The 23,355-nt window shown below is 40.6% G+C and overlaps 1 protein-coding gene across 1 annotated transcript in view; it reads left to right on the top strand.

The window, feature by feature from the left end:
- ROR1 (receptor tyrosine kinase like orphan receptor 1) overlaps positions 1 to 22,433 on the top strand; it is a 138,120-nt gene extending 115,687 nt beyond the window's left edge. Inside the window, exons 4-8 of the mRNA XM_044430351.1 lie at positions 9,811 to 9,938; positions 13,274 to 13,591; positions 15,298 to 15,543; positions 19,102 to 19,313; positions 20,742 to 22,433. Coding sequence (XP_044286286.1) covers positions 9,811 to 9,938; positions 13,274 to 13,591; positions 15,298 to 15,543; positions 19,102 to 19,313; positions 20,742 to 22,166 — 2,329 coding nt within the window. The 3' untranslated portion in view covers positions 22,167 to 22,433. The remainder of the gene's footprint in view (positions 1 to 9,810; positions 9,939 to 13,273; positions 13,592 to 15,297; positions 15,544 to 19,101; positions 19,314 to 20,741) is intronic.
- Positions 22,434 to 23,355: the final 922 nt, after the last annotated feature.

Raw genomic sequence — 23,355 nt, forward strand, 5'->3', positions numbered from 1 at the left:
GAGGAGCCCCTCGACTTCAAGGGGGGTGACTCTAATCTGTGCCCCTAAGTCCCCAGCCTCATCTAATCTCCTATGCAGATATCCCCCATCCTGCTTTGGGGAGAACACAGAGGCAAAATAGTCATTTAGCATCCGTGCCTGTTCCCTCATATCAGTCACTGGATCTCCTTCCTCCTTATTTAGTGGTCCCACCACTTGTCTCCCCTTCCTCTTCCTATTTGCATGCTGAAAGAAGCCCTTTTTGTTGCTCTTGATATTCTTGGCAAGTCTCAGCTCGTAAACAGCCTTAGCCTTGCAAAGAACCCTTCTGCAACGGGCCTCCTCCTCCCAGTATACCCTTTTGTCTATTTTCCCCAGTACCCATTTCCTACGGAGGTTCCACTTTCGTCTAATCCCTCTAACCACCTCCTTTTGCATCCATGGCAGCACTCTCCTCCGCCTCCCCACCTTACTGACTGGAGGTATCGTCAAGGCTTACACCTCCAAAACCTCCCTTTTGAGTGCTATCCACCCCTCCTCAACTCGCTTACCTTCCAGTAACCTATCCCAGAAGACTTTTCCCAGTCTGGCCTTCAGTTGGCCAAAGTTGGCCCTCTTGAAGTCCCAGCTTCTAGTGCTCGACCTGCTGCACGTCCGCAGTCCCCTGATCTCAAAGCAAAGGATGGAGTGATCACTCGCATCCAGAGCTCCCCTAATCTGTACTTCATCTATCAGCTCCTCCCTATTGGTCAAGACCAAGTCAAGGATATTTCACCCCCTCATCGCCTCTCGGACCCTCTGTGAGAAGAACCCTCCCTCTATAGCTTCAAGGAAACGACGTGACCTGGCTGTCACTGTCGAGTGAGTCTCCAAAGTAATATCCGGGAGATTGAAATCTCCCATAATTACTTTGCCTCTCCCCTGAGATATCCTTAGAATCTGGCCTGTCAGGACATCATCCAGGGTCTCAAGTTGACCTGGAGGGCAATAACATACCCCCACTGTCAGGTCTATTTCCCTGTCAAAACCCCTAAGTTTCACCCAGACTGCCGAATCCCCATCTGTGCTTCATTCTATCTCACTGCAGCCTATCCCTTCCCTGACGTATAAAGCCATGCCCCCACCTCTCTTTCCCTTCCTGTCCTTTCTAAAAAGGTGATACCCTTCTATGTTCACATTCCAGACTTGCCTTTCATCCCACCAAGTTTTTGTGATTCCCACCAGATCATACCCTCCTATTCCCAGGAGAGCTTCAAGCTCTTCCTGCTTGTTACCCATGCTCCTAGCATTGGTGTACATGCACCTCAACTCCTTCCCACTGCTTCCTTTCCTTGGAGTTCCCAGCCTCCTCCTTCCTCCCATCCTCCCTGATACCTGGCCCCTCTCTGTAGGAGTCCTGTCAGTCCCTGCAGTATCTCTAAAACCCTGCTCCCAGAGCCCTGATCCTCCCCGATCTCTTGTCCAGTGCAGACACGTTACTGGGGGGCCTGAACCCACCCCCCCAGCTCAGTTTAAAGTCTTCCGGACGAAGCTCGCTAGAGCATCTCCAAAGGACCTTTTCCCCATCCTCGTGAGGTGCAACCCGTCCCTTGCCAGAAGTCCATTGGCAAGAAAACGAGTGCCGTGGTCAAGGAACCCAAAGCATTCCTTCTGGCACCACACCCTAAGCCAGTCGTTCACCTCGGAGGCCCTCCTGTCCCTTCCTGGCCCAAATCCTTGGACAGGTAAGATTGACGAGAAGGCCATTTGGGCCTTCAGCTCCCTGAGTTTCTTCCCCAAGGCCTCAAAGTCCCTGGTGGTCCCAGCCACACCCTGCCTGGCCACTTCGTTTGTGCCCACATGGATCACCAGGAGTGGCTGGTGACCCCCGGAGCGAACAAGACGCTCCACTCTGTCCTTCACATGCCGGATGCGTGCACCCAGCAGGCAGCAAACCTCCCTTGTCTCCAGGTTGGGGCAGCACACTGCCACCTCAGTGCCCCTCAGCAGGGAGTTCCCAACAACAATCACCCGCCGCCGTACCTTCCCGGTACTGGTGGGCAGCCGTGCCCTGGCCCTCGGCTCTCCTGCAGCGGCCCCCTTGCCGCCTGACGTCCCAGGCTGGGGGTCCTACTGGTCCCCTGAAACCTCATCAGCCCCAGCCTCCCCAAGTGGAGAGAACCTGTTTCCCAGCTCCAGTTTGGTGCCAGTAGAAGGAGGAGGCTGTGCTGGCCTCCTCCTCCTGTGGGTGACATACCTCCATGTTTCCGCAGCTGCTCCTCCCGTGGTCTCTCCCTCAACCCTCTGTCCAGAGGGGGGCTGCTCTGGGGGGGGGGAGCCTGGAGAGCTCTCTCGGCCCTCAGGCACCTCACTTCCTCTTCTAGCAGGGTCACCATCTTGCACCGAGGGCAAGTGTATCCCTGCCTCTCCTGGGGGAGAAGAGCGAACATGTCGCAGCTGTCGCAGCAGACAGCAACACCCGTGACTCCCGCCAAAGCCATCTCCTGGTCTGCCATCGGTATCCCTTCTGAGTCCTTACCTTGGTCCCCTGCCTTGTTTGTCCTGCAGTTCCTCTCACTCGCCCAGTTCTCCCAGGCAAAAACCCACTAGCACACACACACAAGGATAAAATAAACTTAAATTTAAATTGGAAGAAAAACAAAGCACAGCACAAACAAAACAAACAAACAAGCAATCAAACCTCTGTGTCTCAGGGAAGGGAGTCTCCGGACAGCCCGGGCCGCAGCTAAGGGGCGACGCGCTTCCTCTCTGCTGCTCCTGCCCTCTCCTCCCCTGCCCAGCTCCTACATTGCCTTCGCCAGTCCCCTGGCCACTCAGCGCTCTCTCCCAGCCTGTCCCTCTGCTGCTCTGCCAAGAGGCCAGAGCCAAAAGGGCTTGCAGTGGCTGAGCGCGGCCTTATCAGTCCCTCAGGCCGGTGGCCCTGCCTGTCTGCTTCCTCCTGGCCCCTCTAGCCTCTCTGGCCCCGCCCCCTTCCTCTCTGCTGCTCCTGCCCTCTGCTCCCCTGCCCAGCTCCTACCTTGCCTTTGCCAGTCCCCTGGCCACTCAGCACTCTCTCCCAGCCTGTGCCTCTGCTGCTCTGCCGCTCTGCCAAGAGGCCAGAGCCAAAAAGATGATTATGTTGATAGGTTTTCCATGAATTCTGATTGATAGGATTTAGTCAGACCTTCCATGCTTGCCCCTTAGTGCCCATGAAAACACTTCAGCATGTTAAGGTGTGCATCCAAGAGTCCTAGGGAATCCTAGTATATAAAAGGAAACATTTTAAAAAACTTGTGTAGCGGATCCAAAAACAACAACCTAGGATCACCATTGCTCAGAGGAGCCTCTTTTGGATGGGACATATGCCCTTCATTCACTCAACTGAATGACATTGAAAGTTATGTGCATCATGTGTTCTAGGATTCCATTACCATTTGAAATGGAAGAAGTCCTCCTCAAGCCAAACCCCGTACATGTAGCAGTCTAAATAACTTTGAAATGGTCTAGCATTTATCTTGAAAGCAGTATAAAGGTGGTAGCTGGGAGAATGCTGCAGCTTATTAATGAATGCAATTGGCCACCAGGAACTCGTTGGTACAGTTTTTCTGCTTGCTAGTAAGGTGATGATTTTTAAAGCCATATATGTTATGGCCTACCATAAAGTATGATACCTCCCCATTCTTCCCCTCTCACTCAAGAGTGCTTCTTTCACATCTCATGTCTACATGAAGTAACATCTAGTTGGGCCCATGGCATGTAAATTTTACTATGGATGCTACAGCTTTGGAAGCTGGTTGTGAGGGTAGCTCACAAAGCCACCCCATATTACCTTTCAGGTGAAAAGTTACAAATATCTTAGCTTTCCCATGCCTTTCAGATGATACTAATGTTTAAGATATTGCCTACCATTGTTGTTGCGATTGTTTTTAATGTTGTTGAATATAAACAGATTTTGCACACCCTCTGCAAGATGACTAATGCATCAAAATAAGACATAATAAAATCTAAATATACATGTTTGCATATGATTAACTGGTATGATTGTAGTAGTTTAGTATCCATGTGTGTATTGTACTGCAGTATAGCATTATATAAATGTCTCAGAGCTCTTTAAGGGAAAACTGTTACAGAAATATTGAAACTTTTTAAAAAGATGTCTTTGTTTCTGGGTGAGTTCCCAATCACCTGGTTTGTCCATGAATAGAGAGGCTCTATTCATATTTGCCACATTTGTCTAGTTAATGCCATCATAACTTGCAGTATTTAAAGTTATAACTAGCCCATTACACAAATGGAATTGGCAAACAGAAAAGTAGACCAGATCTTATGTATAAAGGGCTTCTGTCTGAGCAAGGATTGTATAAAATCTAAGTAGGTACTTAGGGGTTTGGCACAATGATCATGTAGATCATTCGGAAGAAATTCTAGGAGGCAAAAGATATCTTGTTCTCTACCTCATAAGCTAGATGCTCAAGTCACATAATGTGCTAATGTGTGCATATTCCTACTTACATACTTGTGTGGCATTTCTCTAGGGAATATTTGCTTCCTGGTCCAATAAGTCACATAAATAATTTTGTATGTGTGAAAAAAGAGAAATGTTTTAGTAAGGAGGAACTCAGATACTTTAGGCTTACATTATTTATACTAAGAAAGCTACAACAAAAAAATGAAAGGATAACCATCTGGGTGGCCAGTGAAGCTACAACTAGTTGACTGTAAAGTTGTTGCACTTCACCACTATTAATTAAGTTCATTTTAAAACAGTATCAAATTTCCACTGAAAAGGAATTTGGTAGAACAGAGTTTTTAAAATAACCTAAGGGTTAAAACTTTTCTGGTTGCAGAAAGGAAGTTCTTCTCATGTTTCAGTTTAATTGGAATTTCCTGGGCTGACAACTGAGGGTGAATGTCTGGAACTATCTGCTAAGGAATACCAAATCCAGCTGTATTTTAAGTGTCTGTAGCTGCAGAATCAATAGAAGGTTGGCATAGTTTTGTATTGCTATGAGTAGAAAAATGATAGTTCTGTATACACTGTGGAACAAGAGGTAACTGCTCAGCCTGGGCAGGGATCATTAAATAGGCAGAAAAGTATTCATTAGCTAGGGCAAAAAATAAATCTACTAGAAATAAATAAATCAAAATATGGTGTCAAAACAATACCAATTCTGCACGTCAAATAAATCATAGAAACAATACAGTTTCTGTATTGATTATTTTTTCACAAACTTGGTTCTGAAAATTCAGAAAGCCCTATGGAGCACTGAAGCTTCACATTGTGGCCACAGACATCAAGTTTAGTCTCTTGGGTTTCTGTGATTTCACCAGATGCTGGCTGAAATGCTTTTAAGCTTACCTTAGTCATCATGAGAACTAGAAACTTTCAAGTTTTGTTTCTAGCTTTTATGGTAGTTTTGGTTTTCTTCATTTTGTTTTGTTTTTAAATGAAAGCTGAGATTCTCAGCATATCAATTTCTACACGAGATGCCAAATCCCATACTTTCACAATGGTGCAGTTTCAAGAGATTCAACATTTTTAATGTAAAGGTCCATCCGCACAGGTAGTGCTCAGCATTTATAGCTGTATCATTTGTCTGACCCTCATGTTGCATACATTTCTTTATATGAAGTCCTGAAGGCTAGCCACCCTCCAAGATAAATCTAAAATAACTCTGTCCTAGGAGTTTCCTGCCATTTTCATAACTGTGAGCATATGAATTGTAGCTCATGTTGAAAAATGCTGCAGGAAAGCTGCCAAGAAAGATCTAAGCAGTATTACCAATGCTGTTTCATAACCAGTCACAGCTGCTGTTGATCTGACAGCATCTGCCATAGCTTTTGCCTCTCTTCCTTGTGGAACTTTGTTTCTAGAAAGGAAATAATTATTGTAAACCATTTAGTCTGCAAATACGGAGACTATTTTCATAGAGCTAGATCTGGCCTATTTTGACACCTACCACAAGGTTTATTTTCTAGAACTGTTGTCCCCATGGCAATGAGGTGGTAGTCAGCTGTTGTTATCCTACAGAAATCTGGAACACAGCTGTCCCATACATATCCTCCACCATCTTTTTGTGTGACTGAGAGCTGGCCCCAAACTGTAAGAGCAGGCCAGTCTTACAATAAACATTGAATGCCTTTTGTGTCCAGAAGTGAGATTTTCTATGCAGCCTGTTACTTTCCAGAAATGAATTTTATTTATTTCTTCTTAAACTTGCAAATGATGGCAAGGAAATATGCAATAATTACTATGATAAGTCTCTGCTAGGAGATCCTAAGCCATTTAGGACTTTTTATGTTAAAAGAACCTCTTTAAATTGGGCTTGGGAGACAACTGGTCACCAATACATTTCATAAAGAATTGGTGTTATGTGGGCCCATACACCAACACCAGATATTAATTGTGTTACCTGATTCTGTACCAGTTGAAGTCTCTGGACCATCTTCAAAGGCAGCCCCACATAAAGCATATTATTACTTTCATTTGCTATAAGCTTTGGATCACTTACATGGAAAGGCATATATCTCAATAGAACATGTGGAATCTTTAGGGCCAGCGCTGTGGTCAGAAGGCCACCACAGGCAGCAGATCAGTAATTTGGTGTTAGAGAACAGGCTGTCATGTGCAGTGTTGCCTGCCTGCTGCCCTCAGATAGAATAGAAGATGCTGTCTGGCTATAATAAGCTTCAACTGCTAGTTGTTTTGTTTTAAGCAGGAAAATGTTTTGTGACCTCAATGAGGTGCTTATTTATTCACTAACAATAAGTTCCCTCTGGATCTGTGTCACTTAAAAGTGTCTGGTGCACAATAGCTTTGGTGACGCCCACACATTTAAGAAGCTACATTTTTGTAGCTTGCCAAAGCTATGGATAATTCTAGAATCTTCTTTCAGATGAGCAGAGGATTGGATGAGAAGGCCTACAAGGCATCCTCCAGCTCCATGATTCTTTTAGGAAGCTTCAAGCTGATCATAAAAATCTTACTTTTTATTGACTGGATAGTGAGGACAACTTAAGCTGAGAGGTCTAGTTAATGTTATACATTTTTAGTGACCTTGAAATTATACAAAAACAGTATCAGAAATAAATTTCTCTCGCTCTTTTCAAAGTATAATTTAAGCTCTCAGGTTTCAATCCTTTGTTATAAAACAGAGTGAGCATATATTCAAATTAAAATTGAATATACGCTTACTCTGTTAACTGTATTGTCTTTTAGGATTTTGAGTAGCTCAGCTGGAATACCATCACCTCCGCTAATTTTATTGTCACTAAGGCTTCCCAACTCCCATTTGACTTCACATTCCAGGATGTCTGTCTTGAGGTCAGCAACCACCCTATCTTTAAGATCTTTCTTGCATAGTTCTTCTGTTCATTGGGGTGGTTTATTTGCTACCCCGTCCATAATCCTATCAGATCTAATTCCTTAAATCTATTTGTCACCTCTACTCTAAATTTATAAGGACTATGATTTAGGTCATACCCGAGTGACCTAGTGATTTTCCCTACTTTCTTCCATTTAAGCCTGAATTTTGCAACAAGAAGTTCATGATCTGAGCCACTGTCAGCTCCTGGTCTTGTTTTTACTGACTGTATAGAGTTTCTCCATCTTTGGCTGCAAAGCACATAGTCAATCTGATTTCTGTGTTGACCCTCTAGGGTCCATGTGTAGATTCGTCTCTTGGGTTGTTGGAGTGTTTGCTATGACCAGCTTGTTCTCTTGACAAAATTCTGCCATCCTTTCCCCTGCCTCATTTTGTACTCCAAGGCCAAACTTGCCTGTCATTCCGGTTATCCTTTGACTCCCTACTTCAGCATTCCAATCACCCATGATGATAAGGACATCATTTTTGGTATTATGTCTAGAATGTGTTGCAGATCTTCACAGAACTGGTCAACTTCAGCCTCTTTGGCATCAGTGGTTGGGACACAGACTTGGACTACTGTGATTTTGAATGGTTAGCCTTGGATTTGAACTGAGATCATTCTGTTGTTTTGGAGATTGTATCCCAATACTGCTTTTCCCACTCTTTTATTGACTTTGAGGGCTACTCCATTTCTTCTGAGGGATTCTTGCCTGCAGTAATATACCTGATGGTCATCTGAATTAAATTCACCCATTCCTGTCCATTTTAGTTCACTGATTCCTAAGATGTCGATGTTCAGTCTTGTCATCTCATGTTTGACCACATCCATATTACCTTGATTCATAGATCTTACATTCCAGGTTCCTATGGAGTATAGATCTTTCTTATAGAGCATTGGACTTTCCTTTCACCACCAGATACCTTTGCAAATGAGTGTCATGGAATAGCTCATAGCTTCATTGTGCTCTGCAAGCCCCTTCACCATGGCAAGGCAGTGATCCATGAAGGGGTTGGAAAGCATGACAGAATATTATTTGTCCATTTGCATTAATGAGGTCTTGCCAAGTAAATGCTTTTATATTTTACTCCACATAAAGTTGGAACAACCTTACAGAATAGTTGGAGAGTTTGTTAAGAACATAAAAATAAATCATAGTGTTCTAATGTTTATGTGTTGGCATAGTCTGCTATATATAATAGTAAAATGACCTTTCTTGATGCATATAAGGTTATCCAATTTAACCAATGGAGTTGCTCTTTCCCTCTCTGTTATCTCTTACTATTTATGCTGAATGAGTGGAACATATTTCTACATGTACTTTTGGGGTACCAGTATATCTGACCATCTAGGGCCATCTGCTCATTTGTATGCATTTTTTTAAAAATATATAGTTCCTTTTGGATTGACTACAGAATTCCAGGAATTAAGCAGGATTGTTTCTGCAAAATTCATAAAATTATGCCTTGAAAAAAACCCCAATTTTTAAGTGGATGTTAGTACCATTGATACAGATGGGACTTAAGTGTTGCTAGCCATCAAACATAATGGAATCTGTTCTCTCACTTAAAGTTTTATGGGTTCAATATGACCTGAGAATATGCAGAATTCCAAACTTTTAAAGCACTAAACCAAACATGACCTGTATATCTTATATGGGAATTTATGCTCCTTAATTATTTACCTAGAAAACAAACAATTATTCATTATTTCACAATTACAAGTTTAAGAAAAGTTCTTTCACTGGCTCTGCGTCCAGGTGCCTGCCTACCCTACCAGTTGTGGCATTACACTGGTACAAGAAAACTTGTACTCATAATCCCAGGTAGTACTTCATTTTTCATCTTTGCTAAATGCTCCCAAATGAAAATACAGAGAGAGGTTAATTCTGCAGTTTCATCAAATAAGGCTTCGCCTTGGCTGTTTCAGTTTGAGGCAAGTATGGATCCTTCTAGTTTTCTATGTTCTCATTTATTAACATTGCATAATTTCTCCTTCAGAAACAGCTTGTTTCTGAATTAAAAACCAGCCTTAGAAGAAGCAATTTGGAACAGATCAAGAGTATGTACAGGTGCTTAAAACTTGCCCAACACTTTTCCTCTGTAACTTATCTCAAACAAGCCTTTTGGGGAAATTTGGGACTTTGGCAGGAAATTTTGGGCTGGGGGGAAACCTTCTGAGTATTCAGCTTTATCTAGTATCATAAAAAGAAACATTTTATCACCAACTGGAGAAGGGGAGAGGTCATTAAAAGAATTGGTGGAAAATATGACTACCTTGAATGAATCCAAATATATGTCCAGGGTACACATAGTTTGTGCTCTCTCATTCATAGTGCTCATTAGACCAAAGAAAATATTCCTAAATGTTGTTTTAAAGATTTTATACAACTTTGCTTTTAACTGACTTTACTTTGTGAAGAATAATGGTATTATTTATTATTAATAATACAGTACTATATCATCAATTTTTCATATTCGGTTTTAGTGATGAATATGAAGAAGATGGATTTTGTCAGCCATACAGAGGAATAGCATGTGCAAGGTTTATTGGAAACCGAACCATTTACATGGAGTCTCTGCATATGCAGGGTGAAATAGAAAATCAAATTACTGGTAGGTAAAGAATTTTGCCTTCTTCCATTTTCAAGTACAGTTTTGTCATTCTTGATCTTGCTGCAGAAGTAGGCAACTTGTGGTCCTCCATTTTGGCCTATAACACCCATGCTCCTTCAGCATTTACCATGCTGACTAGGGCTTATGGAAATTGTAGGCCATGATCTATGGAGATAGCCCCCCTCCCTGCAAAAGAAAAACATATGGGAAGCTTGCTCTGGATTTAATTTACACTTTTCATTTTTAGTAGAACACACAGTTATTCAGAAAGAAAAGAATTGTGAAAAAGCTACCATGAAAATGAAATTGGTAATTTAAAAATATATAAAAGAAGAATAATTCAGTATATTGTTTCAGATTTATTCTTTACATTTTTATTGTGTATGTGTATTTACAAGTTGTTAACTATATAATATAGTGACTCCAATCCAGAGAAAGTTAATGTTCCTTAAATTCCATTGGTACCAGAGTGATGAATTTGTTTTGAGTAATTCCAGCTCCAGTAACAGTGACTTCAGTGCAATTATCTTGTTCTGTTTTGGACCAAATTTTTCATAAAACATGACTAGTTTCAGACAACACAACAACCCACCATGGTAGTTGAGCATGTCATCTGAACCTGGAGCATTTTCCACAGGGTGGTTTATTCTTCTGGAACAAGCCGCATAGAAATAGCTTGCTGTAGGGTTGTTCTTATCCACATTGGATTGCCTGGTTGTGCAAACCAGGTGACTGATTTTATCATGGGTTTCTTTAATCAGCTGCACACCCATTCAGTAAAAGTAGCAAATAATGCCCATCTTGTGCACTCACCAATCTCACCAATTATTATCCTTCCACCAATATTGAAAAAGCACTTTGGAAGTGCCACTCTTGTTTCCAGCTTGTTAATATTCATCTTTCCATGCCTCAGAAATGCACAATTGGGTTCTTAGCTGTTTTTGTTGGTAATCCATTCCCAAATACACACTTACTGCTATCGGATACCTGACAAGTTAAAGTTGCCTACTGGCTAATCTGCACACAGATGCAAAGGATCAGGGAGAAACATCAGTGAAGGCAAGACGGGACCCAGCAGTAGCACAAGGGACAGCCAAAGGAGTGAGTGCATCAAAAAGGAGGGGCACAATATCCACCCTTGGCTCATAATCCTCTCTCAGGTATAAGTGTTGAAGTAGCAATTCTTAGTGTCTCCACCTTTTCAACACTTCCCCGAGTCTGCAGTTAATCCAGAAACTCCACCGCTCCACCCCAACTTCTGGCAGTTCATATTCAGAGCCCTTAAAGGTGTAGTTCATGCAGTTCTTTCACATTTTTATATATGTATGTATGCATACACATATATGTATGCAAATATAATAGCCAGGAAGCAAATGTAGGTTAAATTTGCACACATTAAATGGCTGAGAAATTAATGGAGAGCACTTGTAGTATTGTGCATCTACATTAACTGCTCTATTTTTTTCATGCACTTTCCACAGCTTTTTTCCTTTTTTTACAAGTGCTTTTCAATTGACAGTTTGGCAACTGATCCCTGATAACTGTGCACAATTTAGCCTATATGCAGGCTTGCCTTACCAGTCTGTTACCTACTCCAATTCCCTATTTTATCTGATAGCTGAAACATAGGAGGAAATTGACCACACAAGACTACGCATATTGGACAGCCATAGGAACACACTTGTACACTTGTGAAAGACTGACAAAAACGAGAAGAAAATTTGTGGACATGATTGTGCACAGTTTTGGAGAATGAAATTCCCCTGGCCCTAGTTATACTTTTTTTAGCCTTCAGAAAAATAACATAAAATAATAAAATAACAAACTGCAGCAAATGAAAAGTTGTCACAATTGGCATGGAGACAGGGAGACAAGAGGAATTCTACTACAGAACTATGCTGATACAGTTCTATTCCAGAGCCAACTTGGAGGGTAGAGGGAAAAACTAGTAAGCCTGATCATCTGATGGACATTTGTTTGTTTGAGTATTTTTACCCTGTCCAATAAGTTGTGGGTCTCTGGATAGCTTACAAGTCAACATCCAATAAATACATATAAACCAAATAATACAAAATAATCCACGACTGAGCATAAAACATAGTTAAAATATTAAACATTAAAATTACAGAAAAATAAAAAGGTCTTGACCTGGCACCAAAAAGCATATAACGTCGTCTCTAGGCAGACCTCTCTGGGGAGTGCATTCCATAGTAGGGGCGCCACTGCAAAGAGGGCCCTCCTCCGAGTATGTTCTCTCCTAATCTCCTTCAATGAGGGTTCCTGGAGCAGGGCCTCTGCTGCAGATGTTAAGGGGTGGGTGGGCATATAGGGAAATAGACGTTCCTTCAGGTATCCTGGTCCAAAGCTGTTTAGGGCTTTATAGGTCAATACCAGCACCTTTAATTGCCCCCTGGCTTCAATTGGAAGCCAGTGAAGCTGATAGAGGACCGGTGTGATATGAGAATAATGACTGGGCCCCGACAGCAATCTGGCAGCTCTATTCTGAACCAATTGAAGTCTCCAGACTGTCTTTAAGGGCAGCCCCATGTAGAGCACGTTACAATAGTCCAACTGGGAGGTTACCAAAGTATGTGTCACTGTTGCTTGGCAGTGTTTGTCCAGCTAAGGATGCAGCTGATGGATCAGCTGAAGCTGACGGAAAGCACCACCTGGGCCTCCAGGGACAGTTCTGGGTTGAGGAGCACTCCCAAGCTGCGGACCCTGTCCCTTAGAGGGAGTGCAGCCCCATCCAGGACCGGGCCAAAATTACTTGCCTAAAAACCTGAACCACCTACCAAAAGGGCCTCAGTCTTCTCTGGATTGAGTTTCAGTTTATTGGACCTCATCCAGCCCATTACCTTGGCCAGTAATCAGTTCCACAGCACATCGGTTCCATAGCACAGGTCCGGTTACTCATCATTACTTATTTGCAGGGTGCAGGATGGCTGGGAACATATCCACTGTCTGCTTTGTAATACGTAATTCTCTGTCCTGTGTAAAGTAGGACTGTACAGTTTGTGAGTCAGCAGATCAGATTCAGCCCCTGAACTGAGGTTCACAAGCCACTGTGCCTGCTAAGTGCTTAACAACTCTCCTGTTGTTGCAGTCAGACATACCCTGTGTATTTATTAGATCTCTGATTAGCAGAATTTGACTTGAAATTATTCTAGAAAAATTGGACTTTTAAAAAGTGCTGTTCTGATCAACAACTTTTACTTCTTGTTGTTCATTTCTTTAGAAGGAGCAATTTGTTAGGATATGTCTAAATGTTACAGGAATGAATTTGCCAATTCACATTACACTGTCTAAACTTGTTTGGTGTGTGTATATTGCAGCTGCCTTCACTATGATAGGAACCTCCAGTCACCTATCTGATAAGTGTTCCCAGTTTGCTATTCCTTCCCTGTGCCATTATGCATTTCCATACTGTGATGAGACTTCTTCCGTTGCAAAGCCACGGGACCTGTGCCGTGATGAGTGTGAAATTCTGGAAAATGTCCTCTGCCAAACTGAGTATATCTTTGCAAGATCCAATCCTATGATTCTGATGCGCTTAAAACTGCCTAACTGTGAAGATCTACCACAGCCTGATAGTCCTGAGGCTATAAACTGTATCCGCATTGGCATCCCTATGGCAGATCCAATCAATAAGAGTAAGTGACTGTTGTAGACTTGAAGTCTCGCATCTGAAAAATATAATCCCTTACACTTTTTTTGGTACATTCCTAGCTAGAGCAATCCTTTGGCTGTAGTCAGGACAGGGATGGGCAACAAAAATGATCAGGGGGCTGGAGCAGCTTCCCTGTGAGGAACAGTTATGAAAAATGGGACTGCTCAACTTAGAAAAAAGGCGAGTAAGGAGAGACATGACAGAGGTGTTTAAAATATTGCATGGTGTAGAGAAAGTAGAGAGGGAGACCGTTTTCTCCCTTTCCCATAACACTCAAACCTGGGATCTTCTCATGAATCTGATTGGTGGGAGGTTTAAGACAGATAGGGAAGTGGTGATGGCCACTAATCTGGATGCTTTCAAAAGAGTTTGAACAGATTCATGAGGGAGGAGGCTATCAGTGGCTACTCGCCTTGCTGACTGTGTGCCGCTCCCTTTACCAGGGGTGGTGTGCCTACCAGTTTCTGAGGAGCTTCGGCAGGAGAAGGTCTTGTACCCATCCTGCTTAAGGGATCCTGTGGCAGCCAGTTTGGCACCTTGTGTACAGAGGGCTGGACTAGATGGACCTTTGATCTGCCCCAGCCTAGCTTTTCTTACATGCTTAGATAGCAGTTAGATAGCCATATGATTTTTCAGATCCAGTTAGGAAGTCAGAAAATCACTCCAACCACTTAGCTGGGGTTCTGTACTTGGACTGCTCCTTGCAGCCAGTATGAAAGAACTGCACAGGCTGCTTCTCCAAGGTAAAAAGGGCAACCTCAGAGAAGAACTTTGGGAGACATTTCAGGGAGCAGAGAGGGGAGGAGACTGGCAGTGTGGAGATACAAAGTATTCTGGCAATGCGTCAGGCTCCTTCTCTCCCTTTTCCAAGAAACCTCTTGTGTTTTACAGGAAAAGAGAAGCACAGAGGCAATTTTAATCTCTGTGTCTCTCTCTCTCCCTGTGAAGTATGTCTGTAATCCTCTGAGTTTGGAGGGGTACCAGCATCTCTATTCATTCCAAAATTCATCTTCCCCATTTTATTTAGATTTTGCTTTTCAACAGCATATTTAGAGCAATGTCTTTCCATCCTGAATTAACAATTCTTATTTGTACTACTATAATATCCATATGCTTATTAACATTCACTACACCAAATCCTTTCTTGTTTAAATAGCCACTATTTGTTCCATTAAAGTAAATGATCGTAGTAGTAAGTAAATACTTCTTAAAGGGCCAAATGAAGTCCTTGTGTGCTATATTAGTAGGCCTACTTCCAGACACTGAGTAAGGTTCATGTTAGATCACAGGCTGGTTAGTGTGAACATAATATCAAATGCTTTTATTTCCAAGATAGCTCAATAACAATTGGGTTTCAGAATTTCTCTGTACATCAGTGCCAAGATAAGGAGTCATTTCAGGGTTACCAGGGCAGATTTGAGTTTGCATCTGTATTGCATTCAAAAAATATTTAGAATGGGGGTAGGGAGATTGTGATTGAAATGTAACCTTTTAATCTTCTCAAGAATATAAACATAGAGCAAGCTCAGTCTTATGGCCTCTGCAAACTGTGGATGTGAATTAGGTTTTAGGATATAAGACAGCAACAGCACCCCATGCTGGAGATACATTTCATGTTCTTATACCTGTCAGTCGCCTGTGTGCATAATACTGTTCTGTTCTGTTCTGATTCCCTGCCTTCTTTCACAGATCACAAATGTTACAACAGCACAGGAGGAGACTACCGAGGGACTATGAGTGTCACAAAATCCGGTCGGCAGTGCCAACCATGGAATTCTCAATATCCACACACACACACCTTCACTGCCATCAGATATCCAGAGCTAAATGGTGGCCATTCATACTGCCGTAATCCAGGGAATCAGAAAGAAGCTCCATGGTGCTTCACCTTAGATGAAAATTTTAAATCGGAGCTTTGTGACATTCCAGCTTGTGGTAAATACAGAATTCTTGCATTTTGAAAAGAAAATAGGGAAATTATTTTATTGAGGCTGCTTTGCAGCATGTGTAGCTTTAGCCCAAGGGCCAAACTACACATGGCACTGGTCACATGTTAAACAAAGTGCTTAATTTACCATGTAGCTTTTATTTGGGAGGAAAAAAGCAGCCACCAAGACCAAATACAGACTGGGGTCCTAAATTGCTTTTCTGCTGAAAATTATCCCCTACTTGCCTCTGAGGTTGCTGCTTATTATAAACAGCACTTTTGGGACCACAAGGTAGGTAAGGGCTTGGACTTCCAATCCAGAGCTGAAGAAGCATCTTTGTACTTTTGGTGGTTCTATACTTGTCCATAAGCTATATTAAAATTGCTTCATACAATTCAATACAGTCTCCCAACCTGCAGTGGTTACAGTTGCAACTTAACACCAGTTTCACACATGTTCTATGGTGTATGTACTTGACTTTCATGAATTTTTAAATCGTCTCTGGGAGTTCTCTAAACATAGTTACACAATAGACCTGCTTTCTCTCTAGTTACATGGAAACAGAGTGAGTCAGAAGGGGTCCCCTGGGCCATCTAGTCTGACCCCCAGCTCTAGCCAGCTCTGCTCACAACATGTCTGGCCTTAGAACTTAGCTTTTTTGTTGTCATTTTTTGGACTTGTAGAACACTCAGAATTGGTGGCATGCTGAATTGGAAACTACTTAATTGAGATACTTTTGACTGAGATAGTGTTAGCTGCACTTTAGAGAAATGATAATTCCTCTTAATTGGCAATGAACTAACTGCACATGTGGAATTAGCCCCGAATCCTCCAGAGGAGCTATTCTAGTGATATCATTGGATGCCTCCTTTTGAATGCATTTTACTACTCAATCCTCTAGAATGAAAATGCATTTGAAATATGGAACAGTAATTAAACTGCAAATCCTAATAGATAACAACGTAAATCTTTTGTAAATACAGTGAAGAAAAAAAACTATCTTGACTGAAATCTACAGCTAGCTTCAGGATCAAGGGTAATATACATCTGAACTGGATTGAATTGTGGAGTTTTCAGAGGTACAGTGGAACGGATAAAGATGTCATTTTAGATTAGAGAGCCATTATGATGTATTAGACTGGGACTCAGGTAATCTGGGTTCTAGTGCCCACTCAGCCATGGAGCCAACTGGGTGACTTTGGGCCAGACACAGACTCTCAGCCCAATCTACCTCACAGGGTTGTTGTGTGAGGATAAGATAATTTTGAAGAGTGGCTGAATGATGTAAAGCCACTTTGAGTTCTTTAAAAGAAAAAAGTTGTGATGTGAAATGTTACAGGTTTTGCTGCCAAAAGTCCAAAAGCCTCTCTTCTTTTTTGATCTGTAAAGATGGATCAGGTGGTTGTTACATTTCCGCTTTTTCTCATCTCTTTCATCAATTTGTTACATGTAGTTTCTTTGACCCAGTAGTTCACATCTTCTTTTCTTACACATCAAGATGCTTTAGGCTAATATTCAGGCTCCCATTTGCCTATTTTGGCAGGGCTTGAGCAGGACCAGTGCTCAGTTTGCTGTACAAAATCCTCGCCTCTTTTGGCAACATGCTTCACTGGCCAGTATTTATTATTGTGCTTTAAGAAAAAGTGTTGGGTGTTGATAGAGATCAACAGTTAGCAATCTAAAAATGACATGTAGTGCCTAGAAGGTTAATGTAGGCCTAGGAGGAAAAACACAGTTATCCAGCTTGAAGAAATCAATACTCTAAATGCAAAGATGCTGTTCAGCATTTTAAACAGGAATTAAGTTCACTTGTTTTGAGTGGACAACTGGTGTCCCAGAATTGGGATGGGAAATGCTATGCATTGCTGCCTTCCCATGTATTACAAGAAGAAGCAACAGCAGGACTCTGGCTTGAAGCTCCCCCTGCTTCACATTTGCTAGTATTCCATGAGGCAATCTGATATTTCATTGTTAATTGAAACAAGCAAGCATGATAACTTACAGTTTAGTACTGGCTTGTTTCAACAAACTGTAGTTAATCAGATAAACCATAATTTGTCCAGACCAAGATTTCACAACAAGTTACAATTGGTTAACAGCAATAAAAACTTCTAAACTCTTCCTAATGGCTATGCTAGTAGGGATGGATTAATGACTGCATATGCTGTATAATTCTATAGCTTAGTGTTGTACTCAAATGAGGCAATAGACTACCAGTGGATGACATGGGTTGAGCTACCACAATAGGGAACTTGTGGCCCTCTGGTTATTGTTGGACTACATTTTATTCATTTATTAAAAGCTTTTCTATCCTGTCCCCTACAGAATGTCTCAGGGTGGCTTAGAATAAATAATTTTCTGTCACCTTTGATTATTGCCCATATTGGCTGGGGCGGATGTTCATTAACAACATCTTGATGCCTAAAGGTTCCCCATCCCTAAAAGACATAAATCAGAGAAACCCAAAATTAGAACTTTTGCTCATGTCTAAAGAAATACAATTAGGAATACTTAAAAGAAAAGTAATACAAGCCAACACTGCAATTCATAGAATGTTAATGTGCAATTAAGAGAATGTAGAGCTGCATATCTTCAAGGTCTTAAACAGCATATCTATTGGCTCTCTATAATAGTATAGGCTATCTGTATAGTTTTTACCTAAAGATATAGCAAACATTCCTTAAAATTTGATTTGGCCAAGGTATTGCATGCCTGTCTGAGCGCCAAAATTTGTTGGCAACTTCCCAGTACAATCCAAAAGTGAGCCAAATTGCACTTGTATGGGATTTATAGGCATCTGGTAGTTGATGGATTATGCCATTAGCAATGCAGATGTTTATTACTGCAAGATTACTTACCTAAGCCCATCTTGTACAGAGAAATAAAATGTTATTTCATTTTTTGCCTTCCAAAACTACCTGTCTGCTAAAAGATAGTAGTAGAAAAACAATTAATTATTCATTTAGTGTTCCTGGGTCCTTTTTTCTCTTGATACCTAATATCTCTAATTGCATGACAATCCAGTTTAGGGGCATATATATCTTTTTGCCTCACTTATCTAAATTGTTACTCAACCACTGACAAAAAAGCATCCTGCAAGCCCCCTGGTGTTTCTCAAGCCTTTCAGAAATACATGAAATCCAACACTAATGTGAACCTAATTATCTGTTGAGGATTTTAAAAGCATTCCATAAAGTTCACCTCATATTCTGTAGCTATTGCATAAATTAATGTATAATCATATGAAAACCTTTTTGGGTTTTGTTTGTTTTTGAGCTAGCATTTCCCAAATAGAATTTGTGGCTGCTCACTAGACAGCACAAAATGCATCCAACTGACCTGAACATAAAGTTAATAAAACACAACTAGCTAGCGGGTATACAGGCCCTGTACAATGGCTACTTATCAAGACATGTAGCAGACTGTGGGAACAGTTAATGCATAAAGACAAAACCAAATCAGAGATATATGTTCCATATGCCTTTATTACGCATAAAAGAACACAGTCTTTCTTTGTGATTTTATGTTTTTCTCCTTGTTCTCTACCCTCTTTTCCCTGAATTAGACACAAAGGATTCCAAGGAAAATAACAAAATGGAAATCATCTATATATTGGTGCCAAGTGTTACAATTCCCTTGGCTGTCGCCTTACTGTTTTTCTTCATCTGTATTTGCCGAAACAACCAGAAGTCGTCTTCTCCTCCAGTACAACGACAACCTAAGCATGTCAGAGGGCAAAATGTAGAAATGTCAATGCTAAATGCATACAAACAGAAGGTACTGCAGGTGTCATCTACTTCATATGCTAATGCCAATTATTCATTACAAATGAGACAGATTTTCCTTTGGTTTTCAGGTTCAAAGATCCTTGATATTTTGCTTCCTTTTGTTTTTATCATTTTCTTAATGATATAGCAGCCCTAGCTGGCTGGATTTGGCATTTTTATGGAAATTATTGTAATACTGTACTATTTTAATGCATTACAAAAACAGTTCTTTAAATATGATAAATATGATATACTGAGTTTGGATATATGTTTATTCATTCAATGTTTTTTTTTTAAAGTCTGGTTTATACAAGAGGTATAGATGGCAAGTTTATGCTCATTGATCAGGAAGTAAGCATACTGAATTTAGTGGAGTTAATTTTTGTGTAGGTGTATTGCATTGTTAAGCAGCTATACCAATGCCCAATTCAGGGCAGTTAGTACATGCTTCAGATTGTACTGTTTCTTACATACAGATTGTACTGTATGTTTCTCAGTATCATAAACTGACTTCACACTTATCCATTGTCTAATAGAAGCAACTGATAGGGACAGACTATCCCTGCTGAATTCCATATATACTTTATTTTGTCATGAGGTCTCATATGTATTTTACACTTCTTTGCATGTGGTACACTAATGTATGATACCTGTCAAACAATAAGTAAGTAGATTTAAAACTGCTTGACTCAAAATGAATCTCCTTCCTGCCAAAACTTTTGACTTCATTTTCTTTTTATAGTTTTCCACTAGGTTGGTTAAAACAGACAGCCCTGCATGAGGTCAGACAGAGGTCATTTCACTTTCATTACTAAAATATAATTTACAATATGGCAGACCTAAACAGGTTTTAGACTACAGGATTTGTATAATGTAAACCATCTGTTTCTCAACAATACAGTTAATTTCCTGCCATCCCTGCACAGCCAACTGGTTGTTTAAATGCCTTACTGATATATTAATTCACACAGTATTTATCTAAAATTTGTAAATGAATGGAAAAAATAGAATCCTGAGTGTCATTTTCAAATTATAATAAAAGTACACTGCTTCATATTTCCAGCTTTTCTTTCTTAACAATTGTTTGCTTGCCATATTTCTTCAATAAAATTGGAACATTAATAACAGGGATAACAAGAATTTCAATTACGGAGCCATTTTATTTCCTAAGGCCCTGAACAAAGAGCTGCTCCCTCAAATTATTCTATCACCTATGTCTTATATGTGAATGTATACATCCATGTGGGTTACACTGTTGTTCTTTTAAATCCTATATATAAAGTAAAGGTGACATCTTGTATAGTGATAGTTGCATTTGCTTAGGAAACTCTGTAGTTCCATCCTTCCAGTAGCCTTCTTTGGTAGCAGACCTGTAATTGTACAAGAGTCAGTAATAGACCAACACTGTTTCTGACATGTGTTGTTTTCTTTCTAACAGAGCAAAGCTAAAGAACTGCCTCTTTCTGCTGTCCGTTTTATGGAAGAGTTAGGTGAATGTGCTTTTGGCAAAATCTACAAGGGACACCTCTATCTCCCAGGCATGGACCATGCTCAGCTGGTTGCAATAAAGACTCTAAAGGACTGCAACAATCCACAACAGTGGGCAGAGTTCCAGCAAGAAGCTTCTTTGATGGCAGAGTTGCATCATCACAACATTGTTTGCCTTCTTGGGGTTGTGACTCAAGAACAGCCAGTCTGCATGCTCTTTGAGTACATGAACCAAGGGGACCTCCATGAATTTCTCATTATGCGTTCTCCACATTCAGATGTTGGGTGTAGCAGCGATGAGGATGGTACTGTAAAATCCAGCTTAGATCATGGAGATTTCCTGCACATAGCAGTTCAGATTGCCGCAGGGATGGAATACTTAACGAGTCATTTTTTTGTCCATAAGGATCTTGCCGCTCGCAATATTTTAATTGGGGAACAGCTCCATGTGAAGATTTCTGATCTGGGATTGTCAAGAGAGATATACTCAGCAGATTATTACAGAGTTCAAAGTAAATCCCTTTTGCCTATTCGTTGGATGCCCCCAGAGGCAATTTTGTATGGCAAGTTCTCTTCTGATTCAGACATTTGGTCTTTTGGTGTTGTCCTGTGGGAGATTTTCAGCTTTGGTCTCCAGCCCTACTATGGATTTAGCAACCAAGAAGTCATAGACATGGTACGAAAACGGCAACTTTTACCATGTTCTGAAGACTGTCCTCCTAGAATGTACAGTTTGATGACAGAATGCTGGCATGAGCTACCATCACGGAGACCAAGATTTAAAGATATTCATGCCAGGCTGCGCTCTTGGGAGGGGCTGTCAAGTCATACTAGTTCCACTACGCCTTCTGGTGGAAATGCTACAACTCAAACAACTTCTCTGAGTGCGAGCCCAGTTAGCAACCTGAGTAATCCTAGGTACCCAAACTACATGTTCCCAGCACAGGGTATACCACAAGGCCAAATTGCTGGGTTTATTGGCCCACCAATACCTCAAAACCAACGTTTTATTCCTATTAATGGATATCCAATTCCTCCTGGATATGCTGCTTTCCCAGCTGCCCATTATCAGCCTGCAGGTCCAGCACGGGTCATTCAACACTGTCCTCCACCAAAGAGCCGATCACCAAGCAGTGCAAGTGGCTCAACTAGCACTGGTCATGTGACTAGTTTGCCATCTTCAGGATCTAATCAGGATGCAAATATTCCTTTGCTCTCTCATATGTCAATGCCAAATCATCCAAGTGCGATAAGTATAACTGTTTTTGGAAACAAAACTCAAAAACCCTACAAAAATGACTCCAAACAAGCATCTTTATTAGGAGATTCCAATATCCATGGACATAATGAGACTGTGATTTCAGCAGATATGTAATTAAAACAGAGCTTTGTAAATAAAGCTATTTACAATGTGGACTAGAATGTTTTAGAAGAGATTTATATTCAAATATTTTATTAGAGATTCTTCTGGCTGTATAAAGAGATATCTGCAGTAAGTATCTTCTGTGAAGTTTATTTGTGCCTAACAGGATAAAGAGTTATGAAATGGATTTTTTAAACAGTGCGGTTAACACTAAATATCTTGTGAGTACATCTGTTTTGCAAACATTAAGGGGGAAATATTTGTTTGATTTTTTTAAAAGAAGTTTAACTGTGACACATTTTATTTAATCACAGTTCTTTATTCACTGTTTTTTTGTCTCAGAAACCTTATCATTCTAAGCAGTTTATCTGACATTTTTATGAATTAATGTGGTATGTTGGCCAAATATTTAGAGCAATTAATTATACTCTTGTAGAGTGGAAATTTCACTTTTAGTTGATCTTGTGTGAGATGGGAATGTCACAAAAGATATATCTGATTGATTAAGTCAAGGTGCAACCAAACACAGTGAAAAATTTGCTTTCATCCCATTCTGAAAGCACATATCAGGCATTGACTTGACTTGAAGTTTTCCCGTCTAACAGCATCCAGAAAATCGTCTGATGGACGTTTAGTAACTGTCAAAATGAGAAATTTGTATCCGTTTTAGAGAAGAATGTTTGGATTCCGTTTTGAACTTTGATAAGTAAATTATTTTAAGTAAACTGCTTCTATCTAGAGATAAGTGTAAATTCATGCATAAAGTCAAAATACATAATTTTGTGTTAAAACATAACTGAAGAGCAGAGTACTAAAAATAAGATACACTTTAAATTTATACTGGAAGCATCGTAGAAATACATACAATACAATATGATGAGTGGGAAATGATATTTCTTGACTTTGTATCTGTAGTTGCAATAGAATTTTCTGTCTGTTGCTATGCAACCCTATAATTCAATAAAGTGCTATCTTCTAATTTTTTAATAAATGGACAATCAGTTTTCCCAAGAATATTTATTATTTCAGTAAAATAAATAGTTTTTGTATTGTTTCCTTGAAGCAGGAACTCTACATTCCAGTTAGATGTGCAAAACAATTTTCTAGAAATTGTCTATGGTAATTTTTGTATGTCATTTCGAATAATGTGAATTAGAATTAACATTTTACTAGGAAATACGATATTTGTATTACTGAAATT

Source organism: Varanus komodoensis, unplaced genomic scaffold (genome assembly GCF_004798865.1).
Source record: "Varanus komodoensis strain SLA01 unplaced genomic scaffold, ASM479886v1 scaffold20_1, whole genome shotgun sequence".
Taxonomy (NCBI): domain Eukaryota; kingdom Metazoa; phylum Chordata; class Lepidosauria; order Squamata; family Varanidae; genus Varanus; species Varanus komodoensis.